Source organism: Hesperophylax consimilis, chromosome 10, assembly GCF_061612785.1.
Source record: "Hesperophylax consimilis isolate HC1 chromosome 10, BYU_Hcon_1.0, whole genome shotgun sequence".
NCBI classification, from domain to species: Eukaryota; Metazoa; Arthropoda; class Insecta; order Trichoptera; family Limnephilidae; genus Hesperophylax; species Hesperophylax consimilis.
In genome coordinates this window covers 933,256-954,460 of record NC_142845.1, presented here as the reverse complement: position 1 = coordinate 954,460, position 21,205 = coordinate 933,256, and the positions used below count along the sequence as shown (strand labels likewise).

Here is a 21,205-nt window from a genome sequence, read left to right as displayed (position 1 = left end):
AAAATATATGTAGACATAAGTACATACTTAAATTTGCAATTGTGATTTGTAGATACACAATGTATGGATATAAAAATAGTTTGTTCATCTTTCGGCTGGCTGCTAAGATAAGCCTGTCAAACTATGTGTACTTTTAGTTAGTTACATTAATATTGTATTTAATGTAAAATGAATAAATCTCAATATTTTGTTATGCAGTCATTTAGCGATGAAGTTCAAAGTTCATTTAAGTCTTATTAATGGTAATGTATATTGACATATTATAAATAATAAATATTCTTCATATTATAAATAATAATAAATATCACAACTGTTCATTATTTATCTGTTTTACATTCTTTATTTAAAAAAATATATCAAATACATATAATATGAGGAGCGTTTTCACAAAGAGAAATATGTATCTACAAAATACTTTTTTTTCATGAGTCAGCAATTTTAAGTGAATAATCATTAGGGGTTAAAATTTTATGATAATCTTTAAATGAAAATTCAATTAACTATTAGAGGTAATCTATAATAAAAATGTAAATGTTCATTCGTTAAAAATCTTAAATCTCCAAAATTTCATCACCGATTGCTTTTAAATTTGGACGTAACATTGCATTTGAATACGCGCATGTTTTTATATACCTAGGTATGGTAGGTATGCAGATGTTGCACTTTCCATTAGACGTGGCGCAGGTAAATAAATTGATTTTTGAAAATCTGAATTAATCTTTTCTAGGACACCTACATCTACATACACACACAGAGAATAAGAATAAAAAATAAAATAAAACTATTTTGGGTAGATATTTCTCTTTGTGAAAACGCTCCTGAATTTCGGTTGTTACATAACATTTTGGATGTGATATTCAAAAATTAAAAATAATACCTACAAAATTTTGGATTTTCAGTATATGTAACTTTTATAATGTGAATTTATAAAGGTGTTATTACAATAGTTGCCTTCCAAGCAGTTGATCGAATTCAATTCTCAGCCATGGCATTTAATAAAAATATGTACTTTTAAATTTTAAATTAAATAAAATTTTAATTTCATGGGTTTTAATTTTAACAGGAAGGATACATATTTAGTTCAAAATTTTTAGTTTTTTTTTTACACATTAGTATTTTTTTAAATAATGAATCTGAAGTGAAGATTTATTATTTAAAGTCACGTCTCACACTTTGTCTGTAATTTCTTCTTTTATATCAATTTCTTTCTTTACATTGGCTTCTTTTACATCCACTTCTTCGTCATTTTCTTTTTTTACATCCTCGTCTTTAATTTCCTCCTTAATGGATGGAGGTACCACGTCCATTTTTTCTGTTGTGTTAAGTTTTTCCAAACCCTGAAACCAGAAAAATAATTTAATATCATGCAAATCGCGAGTTTCCTAAATACTAAGCAATCTTGGTGTTGCCATTACAAAATCAAAATAAGTTATTTCAAGTAAGTATTTTTCAGGGAAGTATTTTAACTGCGCAAGCGCCAAAAGTACCCCTTGGTACTATAGTGCAGTGTTCCGCAAAGCGTGTGCCGCGGCACACTAGTGTACCGTGGTCATCAGTTGGTTTGCCGCGGAAAAAATCAAGGTATTGTGAAGATAATAAGAAAGCAAATGGGAGCAGATCATCAGTCACTTCTGTTCATACAGAAGTACGATGGCTTTCTCGCGGAAAAGTGCTATTTCGGATTTACAAGCTAAAAAATGAGTCCCAGACGTTTTTAGAGGCCCAGGGTCAGATTTTACTTCTGTGTTTAAACAAGAAGAATGGGTAGTAAAACTTGCATATATAGCGGACGTATTCGTTCATTTAAATGAGCTCAACAGAACAATGCAAGGCAGGAATTCTTATATTTTAAGATCTTCGAACAAAATTGAAAGCTTTCGAGCTGAGTTGGTATTATGGATCAGCCACACTGTCAATGGTAGTAATGAATTGTTTCCAAATTTCATGGCTGCCGATTCAGAAACAGTGCAGAATTTGATAGTGAAACACTTGGATCTATTAGCAGCTAACTGTTATTTTCCTGAGTGTAACCTACAACCTATGGACTGGGTACGAAATCCACTCTCGGATAATATTTCCCTCGGACACTTACCGATAAACGAGCAGGAAGAATTCATAGAGTTAAAAACTGATCAGACATTAAAACTAAAATCTTCCAAAGTAGAGCTAGCACATTTTTGGCTACATATAAAAAATGAGTATCCACTGCTTTCAAAGTGTGCTGTTAAAAATATATTACTATTTGCCACAACCTACTTATGCGAATTGGGATTTTCAACTCTCAATACTATTAAATCGAAAAAAAGAGAACGTCTGAGGACGATCAATGAAGAGTTGAGAACAGCCTTATCAACGATTGCTCCAAATTTCGATCGACTGTGCTCAGTTAAACAGGCTCACATTTCTCACTAAACATCTTTTCATAATAGGTATATTGATTTTAGTAATAAATAAATATTGCTTTTTTCTTTGGTGTACCTCTAAAATTTCTTGATTTGATAGGTGTACCTTGAACACAAAAAGTTTGCGGAACACTGCTATAGTGGATACTATGGTATACATCCATATGGTATTCGACACTAATACAATCCGTTTTTCAGATTTGTACCCTCGGCGCACTACGGAGTTATTAGATTGCGGAAGCTCAGAGTTCCAAAGGTTGAAGCTCTTTTGGTAATATGTACATTTTTTTGGTTTTACATGACATAACCCATAAATTTCACAAATGAATGTGGAAGTCGACAAAGTCAAGGGAAAGACAATGTTAATCTATTAGTACATTATCAATGAATTGTGGCCTGAACAAATATTGAATCATATAACTATCCTTCACAAGTTATTAGCTATTATGGGCAGATTTACAATATTATTTTTTATACTTTGTTGCATTTGTAGTGAAAAATTTGCTTCCTTTTGATCTTAGAAAAATGCCTCAGTGTAAAGTAATCAATTATGATGATGTATTTTTATAACTGTTCCAAACCTGTTAAATAAAACCATGTATGATCGTGTGAGAAATGTGGATATCCGCAAAGAGTTCAAGGCTGGTAAGCGTAATGAGTAAGATCAAGAAAGGGACGCTTATATGGTTTGGGCATGTAGAGCGAATGAGCGAAGAAAGGAGTGTAAGGATGTGATATGATGCAAATGTGAATGGTAGCAGAAGTTGGAGATGCCCGAAGAAGACATGGCACGACCAAGGGAATCAGATGCTTGAGTCGGGCCATGTCAAGAGTCAGAATAATAGAAGAGTATGTATGAGACGATGTATGAATGTGTGTGAGGCAAAGAGTGTGTGCCAAGACGGAGTTGTTTGGCGGTCCGTCCTCTCTGCCTACCCCTGCAGGAAACAGCGTGATGGTTGGTTAGTTAGTTAGTTTGATGCTTTGCTTAATCGTCCCACTGGTTTCCATGCCGTACAGGAGAATGGAGGAAACACTTGGGCCACATTACCAAGCCGTCTGCAGAACTATTAACCTATAAATCAGAAGTAAATACTGTATTTACCTCCTCGGTCATCCTCTCGAAGAGCAGCACTAGCTCGGTGTGCTTGGTGTACGGGAACATATCCACGCCCACGGCCCGTGTGCACACAAAAGGGTCCCCGTGATGGTTGGTTAGTTAGTTTGATACTTTGCAGATTGAAGTAAATACTGTATTTACCTCCTCGGTCATTCTCTCGAAGAGCAGCACTAGCTCGGTGTGCTTGGTGTACGGGAACATATCCACGCCCACGGCCCGTGTGCACACAAAAGGGTCCCCGTGCTGGTTGGTTAGTTAGTTAGTTTGATGCTTTGCTTAATCGTCCCACTGGTTTCCATGCCGTACAGGAGAATGGAGGAAACACTTGGGCCACATTACCAAGCCGTCTGCAGAACTATTAACCTATAAATCAGAAGTAAATACTGTATTTACCTCCTCGGTCATCCTCTCGAAGAGCAGCACTAGCTCGGTGTGCTTGGTGTACGGGAACATATCCACGCCCACGGCCCGTGTGCACACAAAAGGGTCCCCGTGCTGGTTGGTTAGTTAGTTAGTTTGATGCTTTGCTTAATCGTCCCACTGGTTTCCATGCCGTACAGGAGAATGGAGGAAACACTTGGGCCACATTACCAAGCCGTCTGCAGAACTATTAACCTATAAATCAGAAGTAAATACTGTATTTACCTCCTCGGTCATCCTCTCGAAGAGCAGCACTAGCTCGGTGTGCTTGGTGTACGGGAACATATCCACGCCCACGGCCCGTGTGCACACAAAAGGGTCCCCGTGCTGGTTGGTTAGTTAGTTAGTTTGATGCTTTGCTTAATCGTCCCACTGGTTTCCATGCCGTACAGGAGAATGGAGGAAACACTTGGGCCACATTACCAAGCCGTCTGCAGAACTATTAACCTATAAATCAGAAGTAAATACTGTATTTACCTCCTCGGTCATCCTCTCGAAGAGCAGCACTAGCTCGGTGTGCTTGGTGTACGGGAACATATCCACGCCCACGGCCCGTGTGCACACAAAAGGGTCCCCGTGCTGGTTGGTTAGTTAGTTAGTTTGATGCTTTGCTTAATCGTCCCACTGGTTTCCATGCCGTACAGGAGAATGGAGGAAACACTTGGGCCACATTACCAAGCCGTCTGCAGAACTATTAACCTATAAATCAGAAGTAAATACTGTATTTACCTCCTCGGTCATCCTCTCGAAGAGCAGCACTAGCTCGGTGTGCTTGGTGTACGGGAACATATCCACGCCCACGGCCCGTGTGCACACAAAAGGGTCCCCGTGCTGGTTGGTTAGTTAGTTAGTTTGATGCTTTGCTTAATCGTCCCACTGGTTTCCATGCCGTACAGGAGAATGGAGGAAACACTTGGGCCACATTACCAAGCCGTCTGCAGAACTATTAACCTATAAATCAGAAGTAAATACTGTATTTACCTCCTCGGTCATCCTCTCGAAGAGCAGCACTAGCTCGGTGTGCTTGGTGTACGGGAACATATCCACGCCCACGGCCCGTGTGCACACAAAAGGGTCCCCGTGATGGTTGGTTAGTTAGTTTGATACTTTGCAGATTGAAGTAAATACTGTATTTACCTCCTCGGTCATTCTCTCGAAGAGCAGCACTAGCTCGGTGTGCTTGGTGTACGGGAACATATCCACGCCCACGGCCCGTGTGCACACAAAAGGGTCCCCGTGCTGGTTGGTTAGTTAGTTAGTTTGATGCTTTGCTTAATCGTCCCACTGGTTTCCATGCCGTACAGGAGAATGGAGGAAACACTTGGGCCACATTACCAAGCCGTCTGCAGAACTATTAACCTATAAATCAGAAGTAAATACTGTATTTACCTCCTCGGTCATCCTCTCGAAGAGCAGCACTAGCTCGGTGTGCTTGGTGTACGGGAACATATCCACGCCCACGGCCCGTGTGCACACAAAAGGGTCCCCGTGCATAGTCTTGGAGCTGGCGCGGCCCAAGTCCAGGAAGTTCTTCATGGCAGCTGAGGGATCGCAGGACAGGTACACCAGCCGCTTGATCTGCTTCATCCGGCGCAGCTGGGTGATGGCACGCATATCTACACAAAAGTCATTTTTTAAACACTTCATTCACACCACTTTCAATTAATAATAATCTGCATGTTTCAAAGCCAAAGGCTTCTTCGTCGGGATAATTAAAATTAACGACTTTAAAAATAGAATATGTACATGATCTCATAGAAAAGTTGAAAATGGAATGGCTTGGACATGTACTGAAAATCTCATGCTCGGAATGTCAGAAGATGGACTTCCGCATAAAATACTGCCGGCAATTCTAGAACAGAGACGTCTATTTGGCTGCCAAAGACAAAGTTGGGGAAAGCAACTTCAGAGGCTGTGCGAAGAGAGACTGGGCCTGTGATAAGGAGAATGTATCAATTGGTAACATGTTTACAATAAAGTTAAGTTATATTGACAGAACTAAAATTAGATATAATAACCACATATTTTTTATAAAACTGCAGGACGAAGGAGTGCTCGAACCGAAGAGAGACCAATAGGAGTTGAAGGATTTTCCAGACTTTCTAAAGCAGGGGTGGGGAACCTTTTCGTTGTCGGGGGCCATTTGGATGTTTGTGGTATCACCCGCATCAAGATTACGCTGTTGGGGGAGGAGGGGGGGGTAGTTGGTACTTTCAATGTATATTATCCGCAACTGAATATAGATATGAATCTGCAACTGGAATTTTAACACATCATTCGGAAGACAAAACTCCTTTTAACTTAATAATTAATTAATTTTGTGCAAATCCGAGCTTTGATCAAAACTACACCCAGCACATGAAAATGGTTTCCTCCGATCTGAGCACACAGTCTGCATCTTGCATTTTATAACTGCACTTCAAACACGATAATGTTTTCCTTCAAAATGCGTCTGCAGATGAATCCACAAATGGAATTTTATCTTTATATTCTCAACACAATACTGGTTTTAAATTAAGAGTTACTCCTTGTGCGAGTTCTCAACTTTAATTAAAACTACACCCAGAACATGAAAATGGTTTCTTCCGAGTTTTTCAACACTCTGCAACTAGAATTTTATCACTGCACTTGAAACACGAGAATGGCTTTAAGGGCGTCGCCAGCTTCCAAGCTAGGGGGGACAGCTTAATTTTTTTTATAGAGCTTATAGGGAAGGAAAAAGTAGTCAGAACAAATATTTACATACAAGTGTACCCGGAATTGCTCGGGGTTATTATAAACAGGGTCGTTTTAAGCCGTGAAGGAGCCAAAAATATTCTTTTAATTTGGAATGGTCAAATAAAAATTAAATGTATGTTATTTTTTAATTTGTGTAGATTATCTAAATATCTAGATACAAAAAAAAAGACTTTGAAAAGAATTGCGAACACCGCAGATAAGTCCAACCGGAGTAAGTGACGAGAGCGAAGAAAGTGGAAAATGAATAACTCTCACAAACCCACAGAAAAAGCGCCGCTGTAGAATTTTATCTATTGTATCCCCCATTGGGGTAGGCTTGTGGTGTGGGTGAAGGGAGTGGAATATGAATTATTACATTCACAAAGACACGGAAAGCAATTCAAAAACCTTCCTTGACCTAACACCGGACATGATGTTAAAAATATATAAAACATATGTGCGACCTCTCCTGGAATATGCTTTCCAAATATGGAGTCCTTACTTCGCAAAGGATATAAATCTGTTAGAGAGAGTACAGAGACAAAATACCAAGAGCTCTGAAAGATCTACGATACGAAGATAGACTCGAGGAACTAAGATTACCAACCTTACAAGAAAGAAGAGAAAGGGGTGACTTGATCGAGACTTTCAAAATTTTATCTGGACATTACAGTTGCCCTAGCATCCAAGAAATCTTCACTACTAATAAAAATATAAATCTCCGTGGACACTCAAAAAAAATTACCAAAACGACTTTTGCATCTAATCCTAGAAAACACTTCCTTGCAAATAGAGTAGTGGATGCTTGGAACAAACTCCCACAACATGTCATCGATGCAACAAATATAAATCAATTCAAAGCTCTATTGGATTCACATTTGGAGAGAAGAAAGGACTTAGCTCAAACTTAAAACAACTCAATTACTGTCAAACTTGTTGTGAAATCAGATATGAGCGCATCAGCAGAATGCTGCTTGCTCATTACATAATAATAATAATAATAATTTTTCAAGGTCGAAGCGCAAACCAATAAGCGCTTTCGATTTTTATTTTTCAGAGAATCGGTATCCCAACAATATTTAGATGAAAATTTTGTAGTATTGTTTAAAAGGGAAACATTTAAAACATATCAGCTTAACCAGCCGAGTGGACAAACGTGTCGTATTCTCATCCAGGTGTCGCGACTTCAAACCACTACAGTAGAACCTCGTTAATTCGAAATCCACGGGACATCAAAAATCAAATTTCGAATTAACGAATCCCCACTTAATTCGAAATTTTAGGAAGAAAAAGAAAAAAAAAAAAAGCCGAAAAACGAATTTCTCGGTCGCCCCTTCAAATCCGGGAAGTGTCTTAGTGATTTCGGTCGCGGCCTACCCCTTAAATTAAAATATTCGTAAAAATACGATATACTTCCGAGTAAATTGAAATTTTGCGTCCGATTTCCGTCGCAGCAGGCCCTTTAAAATTCAGATATTCAAAATAAATTCGTAAAAATGCGATTTCGCAGCCGACCCTTTAAATTCAGATATTTGGTGTAAATACATAAAATTACAACATATTTCCGCGTAAAACGTATTTTCTCGGACCTTCAAATTCGGATATTCGAAATAAATTGGGAAAAATACGACATTCCAGTGTAAATCGATTCAGATTTACAAAATAATGATACTAATTAGGACAATTTAAAAATACATTTTTCGGCGTTTTACCGCCACGGCTGTCTTTTGGATTCAGATTTACGAAAGATTTATTTTCACAAAAATCGAATTTTTTCGAATTAAATGGACAAATTTTCGTGTGTGGACAAAAATAAATTTCGAATTACGAATTAACAAATTTCTAATCAAAAAATCATTATGTATGAAAAAATTTTTCTGTGGATATTTTTTTGGCCAAAATTTCGAATTACGCATTTTTTAGAATTATCGGGGTACGAATTAACGGGGTTCTACTGTATAGTCCTTCATCATTGCAACCTTTTTCTAGTTATACAAAAATGTGAAATCCTCAAAATGTATCATTTTGGAAGCTAGCTGGGGTTCTCCGACGTTGGGGCCCTGTGGACAATTAGATACATTATTTTATCATTTTCACAGCATTACCGAAGATGACTCAGTAAGCCTTGAGAAACTTATTTCCCATTGGGGCCTCCTGTGTGGATTTAACATTAAACGTTCTTGGCTGCCCCCTATTAATGGTTTCCTTCTTAAATGGGTGCAGATGAATCAATAAGCGAGTCTCTAGTTTAATTAGCATTACCTCATAATTTGTTATTAGTAAAATAGTAAGAAATTAAAAAGGCATGTTGGATCCCCTATTTATTTGTGCCTAAACTGCTTTCTAGTAACGTAGGTGCATACGTATGTACCTGTCAGCTATGTTATTCCTTTCTCTGGGTTTTGTCATAATGCATCTCAAACACCGTGAAAGAAAACAGTTCTCGAGTTCTAAAAGTAATTTTTTGTGATCAGCAGGCTGCACTGAAACTGCGGGCTGCACCAAACAGCGTCGGGGCCGCAGGTTCCCCATCTCAGCTCTAAAGCTTTCAGCACCGATGATGCAAGTAATTAGATAAGTTAATACGCACGTAATCCTGCTCTTGGGGGATCCACAATGGCGATGACGTCCTGGTGAGTAGCACGGCCCACCACGGCGGTTAGGATGTCCTCGGCACGGCCGGCGAAGAAGTCAGAGTTGGTGATGTTGTTGGCCACGGCGTTGACTTTGGCATCGGAAATGGCCTCGGGAATCAGCTCTAAACCGAGTACCTGGCCGCAGTGCTGGAATACAATCAAAATTATTGTGTTTAATATAATTCATTTTATCATAAATTTAACTATTGTTTCAATGCAGGATCACCATAACTACATAATTAAGTTCACAATTTGCATGTGATATCGCTTACTACTTTTAATCACTGGAGTGAAAAACCGACAAGTGTGTTGTAGACTTGTCTGTGTGTCCGAAGTAAGATCAATTTTTCCTTGTGGATTGGTTGAAATTTTTTTTTTTCTTAGGCAGATAATCAATTTCATTAGTCCTTCTGGGGCCTGGCAGTCAATAGGCCTTATGTAAAGTGGCGCAATCAGTTTTCTTTCAAATGCTGTTGACCTTTACTCTCCTCTTTCTCATATTTCTCCACATATTCAACACAAACCTCTCAAAATTCTTAACATATTTAAAAAAAAAAACAAACATTCAATCAAATATGTATCATAGAAAACTTATTATTTTTGCAAAAACTTAATGGGTAAAACCTCGGATTGGAATATTTAATGATTGAAGACAATATTATTTTATTGTATTTTTTCATAATCTTTTCTTCCTTTTTTTGCAATCAAAATTTAGAATTAAAAAATTAGATAGTTAAAATATTTAAAAAAAATTATTTGATAATGTGGTCCTCTAACTGGGTGCTTTACCCGTGCTGAGGCCCCCATTTTAGAGTTTAATAATATTGAATAATAAAAAGATAATATGAAACAAATAGTTTGAAATAAATAAAATCACTTTCTCTCACTGTTATTATCAAAGTGGGTATCAATACCCAAATCCATTTTTAAATATAAACCGAGGCAGTGTTTTATAATTATGTGTTAAACTTTTTGTGACTACTTCATACATTTTTTTATTTTGGTCTTCAATTTTTTTAGTTGTTTTTTTTTAACAATGGTAACTAATACATGTCGCACTCTTAGGCACCCTTGAGGTGATTTTTCACAAAAACAGCGCTTTACAAATCATCCACTAATTATGTAATAAGAAAAGAAAGGTATCTGCTGCCGACCAAGGTGAATACTATATTTGGACACATTGCATACACTCACTTTAGCAAAGCACAATCCAATGGTTCCGGTTCCGCAGCAAATGTCCAACACTGTGGAGGTCTGCGTGGGTTGAGCCAGTTCTATAGCCGTCTCGTACAGCTTGTCTGCACCGGCCGTGTTGATCTACAACATTACACATTACAGGTTAGGTTGTGTTTATCATAAGTTATATCATTGAAATGCTATAAATCAACCTCATTTTGGGAGGTTTGTCTCGGTCTTGGCAGCGGATGCATCTGCCCACCAACTGCGGTTCAGGAGAGGCCAGTTAAAGGAGACCCTTTCACCTCTTTAGCTGGACTCTCAGGACCCATCGCCTGACACTGCAGTGGGAGGGATGTCACTTCTGGACACCCTGATCTCCAGATTTCTACCCACTCTTCATACCCTTTTCCTTGCCAGAAACTCCGCTCCTTCATTTTCTTAAAATATCCTCCATACAGCATCTCCGAAGACGATGTAGGCCTTGAGGGAAATGAAATTCCTGAAGGTCCGTGTAGAGCTAATGTACAAAAACAAATAAAAATATATATGCTGGACCAGACCAGACCGGTCAGTGGCTGAGATGACATCGCGAATGGGTCCCACACAGGAGTCGTGAGTTCAATTCCTCAGCTGGCAGTCCTCCATCACAACACAAGCAACATTTTCCACTTTCTGTGGTGATATAGTAAGAGATTTTCAAATATTGTCAGGTTATTCGTAATCCGGGAATGTTTGTCTTTCTTTAACCAGTGGAATGCCGATGGTTCTCTGGAGAACATGCGAGCATTCTAATATTATCCCTTTTAGAATAATTTTCGATGCGATTTTGACCTTAATGCTTCGAAAAATTTATGAAAAAAAAAATCGGCATCGCTTGGGCTAATAAAACTTTAGATTCCACTTTTGATTTTTATGAATGGCGCCTCTCTGAAGGTTAAAAAAATATTGTTATAAATGTTTAAAAAATATATATATAATGAGGTGAAAATAACTTACTTGGAAGAAAGAAGCCGGGGATATTCTGAATTGAAGTCCAAGAATGCTGTCAAAAATATGAGACTCTCCCCAAATTAATTCCAATTTAGCTGAAGCATCTCTGGCCCTCCTGAAATCAATTTATATTATATTTTTAAATACATCCATTTGAATATCACTTTTATTTAAGTAAAAGAATGAATGTAAATCTTGGAAGTAGAAATTTACCTTTTTCACTTCTTTTTTGGATCACTTAAATTTCTCACACGAAAACATGAATTCAATAATGTTCCTTCAATTAGTTTACTTTAGTATAAGAAACAATAATATTACCTACTAATTAAGCAATAATGTACCTTTGTGGCATATTTTGAAAATAGATGGATTTGATGCTGCCTTGTCTGCTGATATCAGATGTGAAATGGTCTACTAGGGATTTCTTTAGCAGCTCAATCTCTTCTTCTGTTAATTGCTGAAAATATTATAACAGACAATTATTAAGGGACATAAAACCAAACTTACTAAAATCGGTTGTCAGTGGATTAAACACACATACAGCGAGCAAACCAAAGGACGAGTGGTCATTTAAAATTTTAGAATGTTGTGAATCGTAGAAACGATAAAACTGAGTTGTGGGCATCTCTGTATGCCCAAAGTAAGGTCAATTTTATCTTACTTTGGGTGAATTGACCAATCAATTTCATTGGTCTGTCTGGGCCCGAGGAGTTGATAGGTCTTACGTAAATTGGCGACAAGAAGCATACGTGAACTCCAAAACAGTAGCAAAGACAAATATGAATAAAGTAAGATATTACTAGATATTGAACAACGAGCCACCTAAACATCATACTAAAAAATCAGCTAGCGAAAAATAGGAGCAGAATCTTACGAACAATATTCTGTCTCGTAGAGTGAGAGGTACTTTCTCCAGAAACAAAACGTGTGTCGCGGCAAACCTTACACTAGCATTTACAGATTCCATGATACCTTAACACAATGACAATTCTACACACCTTTAAAAAGTGATTTGTCATTTAAAGCGAGTTTTTGATGAGTTATCTGGTCACTGAATTTACTAATTAATTTATTATTAATTTAATTATGTGCATGACATCTGATCTTTTATAAAATTATGTCATATTTGAGTGCGCCTCGGATGAAAGTGAAGCACATTAAAAAATAACCACTCCAGCAATGGGAACACGCCTTGAGCAATGGAGATTTCCGTGCATTCAGTTTTGGATTCGCAAAATCATACTTCTGAATATATTAAGAGTGGGTTATAGGGCATAATGGTGATTTGCTGGAAAACGGCTCCCTAAAACGGCTTAATACTACCTTTCGTATGTCATTCTCAGACTTCATATTTTTTAATACCAATTAATGGACTATTATTTTTCAGTCTGCCTATTTTTTTTTGTAGTTGTTGTAGGCATTCGACTATAAAAAATAAAAACATTGATACACCATACAACCCACTTTTAAAACTTGGATGTATGATTATCGCGTTAATAACGGCTTTACACTATATTTTTAATTTAAAATATGTATATAATACACACATCTGTAGAAGTACGGCCTCTTATTATCGTTATGATATCTGTGGATATTAACAATTAAATAAATACTTCATCTTGCACCAAATTTTCAACACATTTACACTGTTTTACTTATTACGGGTGAGAAGCCCCCGAGAGCGGTAGTGGGACTATACGCTCCTTGTTTTACGGCGTATATATTTCTAAAATGCCATCAAAATGTTTCATTTCTGGGTCTAAAAGTAGAATACCGACTCACTTGAAGCATTGCAATAATTTTAGGAAGCTACAAAAACGCTAAGTACTCACAAATACTCTTTTTTCACGTAAATTTGTCGCATTGTATTTTTTGAACTGTCATATTCTTTGAAACGAATAAAATGCAATATTCAATGTGCGTTGTGCGTACCTTTTCCTAACGGTTAGCACGAACGTCACGATGTTGATTTGCGTGCCCTTTATGCAAGTGTGTGTGAGAATTCATTGTCGCTCTGACTCAGTTGTGAGCGCGTTTGGTAATCAAACCAAAAATTACCATCTCACGCCAAATCATTTTTAGTTTGGTAAAATCGGCAATTTTAAGTGATAACATGTCAAGTTTTTCACTATTCCGACCTTACATGGTAAGGCGTATTCACATAAGGAGTAAACAAGTTTATTACCGTTTTTTTATCTTTAGATTAAACAGACAAAAAAAACTTTATAAGTAAATTTACGATTATATCACCTTTCTGCGTATACACACGTAACCATTCACAATTTGTCAAATCAAAGATATTCTATCTACGTATTGTGTTGTAAAGTTCCAAATAATAAGGGTTTTTTAGGAAACAATTTTTTCCCTACCGAGAAAACACAAGGCCTCTAAGTCTATAATAGCCAGGTAACATTTTAAACACCCAAATGCGGCAAAAATTGTGAGGCGCATATGTCGCCGTTCTATTTGTATAAAGAACAGTAACTTTAAATTCAGTAAATTTAAATGATTCACCATTTCATATATTTATTACGCGTCAATACATCTTAAACAATAGGTCGAATCGTGGATTCGTTATAATATTTGTATTTAGGTATTATATTTCAACCCATTGACGTAATTTTTTTCAATAGCGTTGGTCGTTAAATAAATATAACTATTATTTCCAACGGCTAGTTATATTTTGATACAGTACTAGTATGCCTTGCACGATACTGCCATGGTTAAAACAGATTATTGTTTAGTTAACACTGAATAATTTAACAAATATATAAATTTAAAAAAAACTTTCTTTTATTTTTCGAGGTCAATATTATTAATATGTATAGATATTCTATCAAATATAAAATTTATAAATCTACCAAATAAATCCGCCTTCGATTTTCTCGAAAACGAAAGCTCAAATAAAAAATATCATAACCCAAAATTGACTTTAAATGAAAGGTAGATTCATTCACAAGTTATACCGTTTATACCACGAGTTTCCGAATACCGTGCAAAACAACCTTTCTTTGTATAGGAAATGTTTCTGAAATGCGATTCGTAAAGCCAAAAGCCGTTCAAATCTAATTAGATTTAACAACAGCAAGTGAATGATAAACATTTATAAAAAATGTCAAAGTAAATGCTTTACCAAAATAGTAGGTTCTGCAAATAAGTCATACCTTTTTACTAAGCTGTTTGTTTTACTTAATATTTCCGATTTCCAATTGCGTACGTGATGATGCGCGACATGATCATGACGCACATTTGATGTTGTATTTTGACAAGTTCATTAATGTACAACTACCGCCCTCTAGCGACAAAAAAATGAAGAGATTTTGACAGTTTGAGAAAATCCGCTGGCATATAACAAGCGCTTAATACGTAAATCAATAAACTCCATACTGTGCTTTAAAGCCAATGAATCCACCTACATTCTATCGCTTTTCCCAAATCTGTAGGTTTTTTTAAAATGATGGGACCTAACCATCGTTGGACTGGAAAATAAATTATTATTGGACATGCAAAACTTTTTTTTTTAATAGATTGAATAGATAGATTTTTATGTAAACTGAGATTTAAACTAATTTACTTTTCCTCTCTTAATCTTGAACCCTCATTGAGAATAACCACAAACAATGATTGACAGAAAGGGAAAATCTGTAGGTTTTCCCTATAAGTTGTCAAAGATAGGAAAGTTCCAGATCCAATATAATATGATAGAGCAGAACTAAGTAAACTGAATGCTGTTAAAACAATATGTATTGGTAAAGTCCCACCGAATCTCGGTAGTTGAGACTTGTGCAATAATCGCCGATAGCCAACACACCTGCGGAATGACTCCTATAACCAGCATTAGGTCTCCCGAGTTGGCCGATTCCCTGATCATGACCTGCGACCAGTGGCCGCTGTGGTCCTCGGGGGAGTATGCCTTCAGCGGGCTGGAGCGCACATACTCCTGGAAAACCTGGAATCAATATGATACAAGTCTTATTAACCTCTGGAACACTGGATAAGGAAATCCTCAGATAACCCTGAACACTGGCCAAAAATTTGCAGAACCTTGCGAAAATTACTTTAGATGAATTTTGCTTAGATATCAGAATACGAACTATGATTTTATAATTTTGCTATTGTTTTCTGTTTACCAGATAATGTATCTTATCTCTAAACAATATAAAACAAAGCTGCTATCCGTGGCTGTCAGTTTGTGCGCTTAGTTCTTCTAAACTACGACGGATTTCGATAGGGTTTTCACATTTCTCATTTCATAATTTAGAGATTTTTTTCCGGAAGGTTTATATTTATAATAATACATGCATATTATTTTTATATAAAATAGAGAAAAGTCGATTTGTAATTAAGATGAAAAAAAATATTTTCGGGCGCTTACATTAATAATGCTGGCTTAACCTTATGAGATACATCAAAATAATGTATTACGGAATTGTATATCTAGAAAAGTCCTGGATGCTTTATGTCTAAGGACAACCCCCAGCAAAGCCGGGTAAACGTCAGCTAGTTATTGATATACATTTCATGTTTGTTGTAAGACATTTTAATAGAAAATATTACATTATCTAAAAAAAATATATATATATATATATATATATTAGTAAATACACTGGTTTTATTTTTTTCTACCTAACCCTGAATAAATACCCCGTACAAATAAAAATAACCATAAGGTGTTTTCAAAGAAATAAAGACTTTGACACTCTTTTAAAATCCCCCAATATTTTATATTTTGCAACTTTAGATAGAAGTGTCAGTTGAAATTTAATAGTCATAGATAATTTATTTTTTGAACTTCCCAAGGGGCTAGATGCGTGAAATCAAAAATGAATCCTAAAGTGTTTCAAGCGCAAGCAATTCTGATATATTTTTTAATACACTTTCTAATAGGATAGAGGTTTAAATCGCATCTCAACAAATTCCAGCTGCTAGGGCGAAAATCTAATGTCACCAGTGCACGGACAGTTTGTCGGCAGGAAAAAATTCTTATCACTGGTGCACGACAGATGTTTCAGAGGTTAATATAGATAGCTATAAAATGATGCTTTTGTAAATTGTAGCATTTTACAAGATAATATATTTATAAAAATAGTGTATAATCTTTGATTAGTAGTTTCCCTATAAAAGCTGAGAGAAATGATTTTTTTGATTGCGTCTGTTAGATGCGGCGTAAAAGAGGTTAAATGCCGATTCTCGGAACGTCAATAATAATATTTGGATGATTTTTATAGTGCCGTTTTTGTGCAAAATCACCTCAAGGGTTCTAGCGTTTGATCAGATTGTGATCATCTGCTAAGCATAACGGCCATGTTGTTATGTTTTATCAGCTGAGCACAATTTGATCAAAATCTAGAATAGGCAGAGAATCAACGTCAAAATTGAAAGTCAACATTTCGAATGTGGAAAATTCAAAATGTGAAGCAGTTTGAAGCACGTCAATCTGAATATGTATTTTCTGATATATTTTGTTCCGTGGACAATCTATCTATAGTTGCAAGATTGTACACAAATCAGTTTTTGGTTATATGGTGGACTGTAATCAATGTTTGAAACAACTATTGGGGTAGCTGTGGTTAACAGTTAGAATTGGAAAAGGTTCTGACTTCCCCTTGGTCTTTTCGAACAATATTATGGATTTCACAAGCTTCCATAACAGACTCGAATTAAACGTGCTGAGGGAACACTTAACGTGTACACTGCACAGGTTTTCTTAACAAACTGGTCATGTATAAGTATATTGTTGAAATTGTCTCTGATGTAGGTACTCCACACTGTCAGACAGGGACAGGTAATTGTGTAACAGGTTGGGTGGGGAATGCAGGATTATATTATGTTAAAGGGAGGTGCACACAGTTGTGTCACTGTATAATAAAAGAATAATTAGGTACATGTTTCTAACCAAAACAGCTTTCTTCATGGATTTGGAGATGTGATTGAGTCCCTCGACGGGAGCGACCCCCGTTACCCCCTTCACGTAGCTGCTGATCCTGAAGCCGACCGTCGGCAGCTTGGTTTCAGAGTCCATGCCCACGGTGAACTCGCACTTGTTCCTGTAGCCATCGATGGTTTCGGCGGTTTTAACGGGGCCGAAGCTGCAGATGAGGCCGTCGTTAGCCTTCCTCTGTGCCTCGATGTAGCCGCGTATGTTTGAGTGACTCTTCCAGAGTTCGTTACCCATTTTGAGAATAACCCCGCGAACTGATCGGTGTTTGTACTCAACCTGAAGTAAAAAATAATAATTAAATTAGTAACTTGTCATTGGTGATGTTGTTTATGCGAATATAAGAGAATGTATAGCGCGAAAGTTGATGGTAGAACCTGGGAACACCCGAGGAAGACATGGCACGATCAACTGAATCAAATACTTGAGTCGGGCTGTCAAGAGTCAGAATAACAGAAGAGTATGCATGAGACGATGTATGAATGTGAATGAGGCAAGGAGAGTGTGCCAAGGACGAGTTGTTTTGCCCATCCCTGAGGGGAAACGGCGTGATGATTAGTTAGTTAAGACATTGTTTGACGCTACACAGTTTTCTGGTGGAATTTGTTACATTTTTTGGCAAAAACGAAATTGTAGGGAATGTGCCAACAATGTTGAAAGTTTTGTGGATTATTAGTAATAATTAATTCATCAAATTTCAAAGTTAAAATTCTAGGTCTGTGGAAGATCTATTCAAGTTCTGTTATTATTTCATCATGGGCCAGTTGGTTCTAAGTATTTGGATGATAACAGAACTCGATTAGGACTTTGTTTTTAAAGTGAATACTGCACATAAGTTCCAACTGCTCCCAACTGTCTGCAGCCAGTGAGGTATGTTGTGAGGCTGAAGGTAGTGGGGAGGAGAAGATCCAGGGATCTTCGGATTGCCAATGGAGAGCCTTACCCCTCAACCACGGAGGACTGTCACAGAAGTTGAACTTTAACTTTGAACTAGTCCTTAGTGCTTGCATTAAGCTTGCAGGTACATACTTGTTTTTCATATGGAACATTCCAGTATGGAATTGTACTGTCTTTGATTTGCTCCTCCTGCGATTTGGCAACTTTTTTACTTTTGGATCCATCGTCTTCCTCTTCTGCTTCTGCTTTACGCTTCCTCACCAGGGGGTCGGGAGCGGGATTAGCAATCTACAAATGATAACAACATTGACAATGCTGACAAACTACGTAAGTAGTTTAGCAGGTTTAAATGTTAATAAAAATAATAATATGTGAAAAAAAATATAAAAAAAATTGACATTTTACTTTTGGACCCATCGTCTTCCAAATTTAGAAGTTAACCACAAAATAATTAAAATTGCACCTTTATGAAACCAAAAATTCCGACTGCAATTTAAGTATTTTTTATTAATTATTTTTATATGAAACCTCCTAAAAGTGAGATTACGCTTATTATACATTTGTCTAATAATATAAGTGTGTTTTTATACATTTTTTCATTATCATTTTTGTCACAAAAAACGTAAAGTGAGCAATTATTACGTTTGTATTCCGAATTTTAATATTTAAAAAATACATGTTTATTTCTAATAATGAAATTTGAAAGTATATTTCTTCACCTTTCAAAAACAGTTTTGGGGATACATTCAGAAATACTCCGACCTTCTGACAGAATATGCCTGAGGAGTTAACCCTTTCAATACCAGAGTCCTCCTGAGGAACATGAACAAAAAATGAATATCTCTAGATTTTGTTAAACAAATGGGCCGTATTTTACGTATCCCTTCTGAAGGATGTTCCTCAAGTGCGTCCATATTTTATGCTAGCTTGCAACAAGTGGCATGTCGTGACTTTTGGGTGCACTAGAGTGCTGATATTATTACAAAAAATTGAATTATTGATATCGTGATATCTGAAAATTATATTGATTTTTTTTCTAAAATTCGGTTTTTGTATGAAAATTTTCAGGAAATAAGAGCCAAACTAAAATTTCTTGAAAATCTTCATACAAAAAATCGAATTTTGGAAAAATATAAAAAATCGTTTCGGACTAAACAACATCAATAATGTCGAATTTGTCAAACTAAGTACCTTATCACACTCAAAAGACATGAGCCGCCACTGGTTGCAAACTTTATTACAGCAACAAATACTGTAAATATAATGACAGATCCCATTTTGGCTATTTTTCTTGGACTGAAATCCATTATCATTTTTATGTTTTTTTTCACAAGTTATGTTTATATTTAGGCATGTTAATATTTTTTTTAATCAAATGTTTGTTTGATAGGTTTTTTATCCCGAGTAATAAAAATTAACCCTTTAAGACCTAAAAATAATACAATAAAATTAAATTAGAAAACAGTCTTTAAAAATAAATAAACAAAAAATATGGTCTATATGTGGAAATAAAAAGGTAAAGAGTTACTTACCACAGCCTTCAAGTCACTCCCTTTCCATTTGTACCCATCCAGGGTTTGAATAGCCTTGAGTCTGTCGACTTCGTTGTGGAAACACACATAGAGCCAGCTGCTTCCTCGCCTCGGTGGCTTGATCTTACCCGTCTTTAGCTGCAGTTTGTTATTCAACAGCTTCTTTAGTTCCTACAATAATGATAACATGTAAACTACACACATGTTCTTTTGATCAGTTAGTTAGTCGAATGCTTCAATACGTCGGGTTCCCGCCAGGCAATGCAGGTTCAATCTTCTGTTAGCCATGTCTTCCACCTTGCACAGGCAACATTTTCCACTAATGTTGATGCGTGGTAGTCAGGGGCAGTTCCTTGATATGTTCATTTGTGTTGAAGTTGTTACCAAACTTCAGGAACAGTAACGGGCGGTATCGAGACAGCTCGGCCAGCCGAAACAGATCACGTATCAGAGCAGCGCAAATATATAACTCATCCCGTGCATTATCGATGCATGTGCGAAGTGTCTTGAAGGAAAATGTATTATTTGTATGTACCCCATACTTGGGGGTAATATTGATATATTTATTTATTGAGATACATAGGCCGCCTTTGGTTTAGTAGGAATTCAAATATATTTTTTCTCAATCAAAGTTAGATTTGAAGGTTAGGAAATACGCAGAAATTATTAAAATAACCCAAACTAAACCTTAAAAACCTATTTTGTGCATGTTTATTTAAACCCCCGACCTAAATAGTTGTCTCCATTTGATATTCAAGTTGAAATCAAGTGTTGTTTTTTTAAAGAGCCTCTGCATGCAGCTGTATTAGACAAGTTTACCTAAAATACTTACACTGATTCCATAAAACTTTGGCATATTTTTAATTTCAATTTTGTAAAGCTCAGAGGAAAATCCTCCAGTCTTCAGGTAGGAAAATTCGTCAAGTTCCTTGGTCTCTTCATTCTTCTCGGACGGTATTGGGTCTTCGGAAATTACCAAAGGTTCTTCCATCAGTTTCGCGGGTAACTCTTCAATAACCGAAGTCATTTTGATTTATATTGCACAGAAACAAACAAAGCCACGCCATAAACAAACCGGCTGATAGATATTTTTTGAGGTTATGCGAGGCAATGTTTGTTTGACGGATGTGGAGATTTTTGTACTAATCCATAGATTGTGAAATAAAAAAATAAACTGTCAAATCGTTGAGTCAATTAAAACTAGAAGATGGTGGGATTTTTTAGTACTTCTGATTTCTCGATTGATCACCGTGCATTGATGTATTATATTTAGATGAGATATGAAGCGAAAAAAGAGGTTCCGTTTTTTTATCTCCAACTCTCCCAACGCTCTTACTAAAACTACCGAATCCGGTCTACGCGCACCGCTTATC

The 21,205-nt window shown here is 36.5% G+C and overlaps 1 protein-coding gene and 1 long non-coding RNA gene across 2 annotated transcripts; both read right to left on the bottom strand.

Moving 5' to 3' along the window:
• Positions 1-335: 335 nt before the first annotated feature.
• LOC149420138 (uncharacterized) lies at positions 336-3,603 on the bottom strand. Its single transcript, XR_016302703.1, has 2 exons — positions 3,508-3,603; positions 336-1,337 (listed from the first exon to the last, which is right to left on the bottom strand). It is a non-coding gene; the product is annotated as an uncharacterized LOC149420138 (long non-coding RNA).
• Positions 3,604-5,280: 1,677 nt separating this feature from the next.
• Positions 5,281-20,999, bottom strand: LOC149420137 (tRNA (uracil-5-)-methyltransferase homolog A). Its single transcript, XM_089635993.1, has 10 exons — positions 20,665-20,999; positions 19,833-20,003; positions 18,433-18,588; positions 17,362-17,682; positions 15,277-15,414; positions 11,807-11,922; positions 11,472-11,580; positions 10,491-10,613; positions 9,251-9,443; positions 5,281-5,558 (listed from the first exon to the last, which is right to left on the bottom strand). The coding sequence occupies exons 1-10, from the start codon at positions 20,857-20,859 to the stop codon at positions 5,302-5,304; spliced, it is 1,779 nt and encodes a 592-aa protein (XP_089492119.1). The 5' UTR covers positions 20,860-20,999; the 3' UTR covers positions 5,281-5,301.
• Between the last annotated feature and the right edge of the window lie 206 nt (positions 21,000-21,205).

What these genes read in the sequence shown, in the direction of transcription:
- LOC149420137 (XM_089635993.1), bottom strand. Translation starts at nt 20,859, where the DNA reads ATGACTTCGGTTATTGAAGAGTTACCCGCGAAACTGATGGAAGAACCT. An exon ending in GGAGTGACTTGAAGGCTGTG is followed by an intron (nt 18,589 to 19,832) that starts GTAAGTAACTCT and finishes TATCATTTGTAG; the next exon opens with ATTGCTAATCCCGCTCCCGA. An exon ending in TCCCCCAAGAGCAGGATTAC is followed by an intron (nt 5,559 to 9,250) that starts GTGCGTATTAAC and finishes ACTTTTGTGTAG; the next exon opens with ATATGCGTGCCATCACCCAG.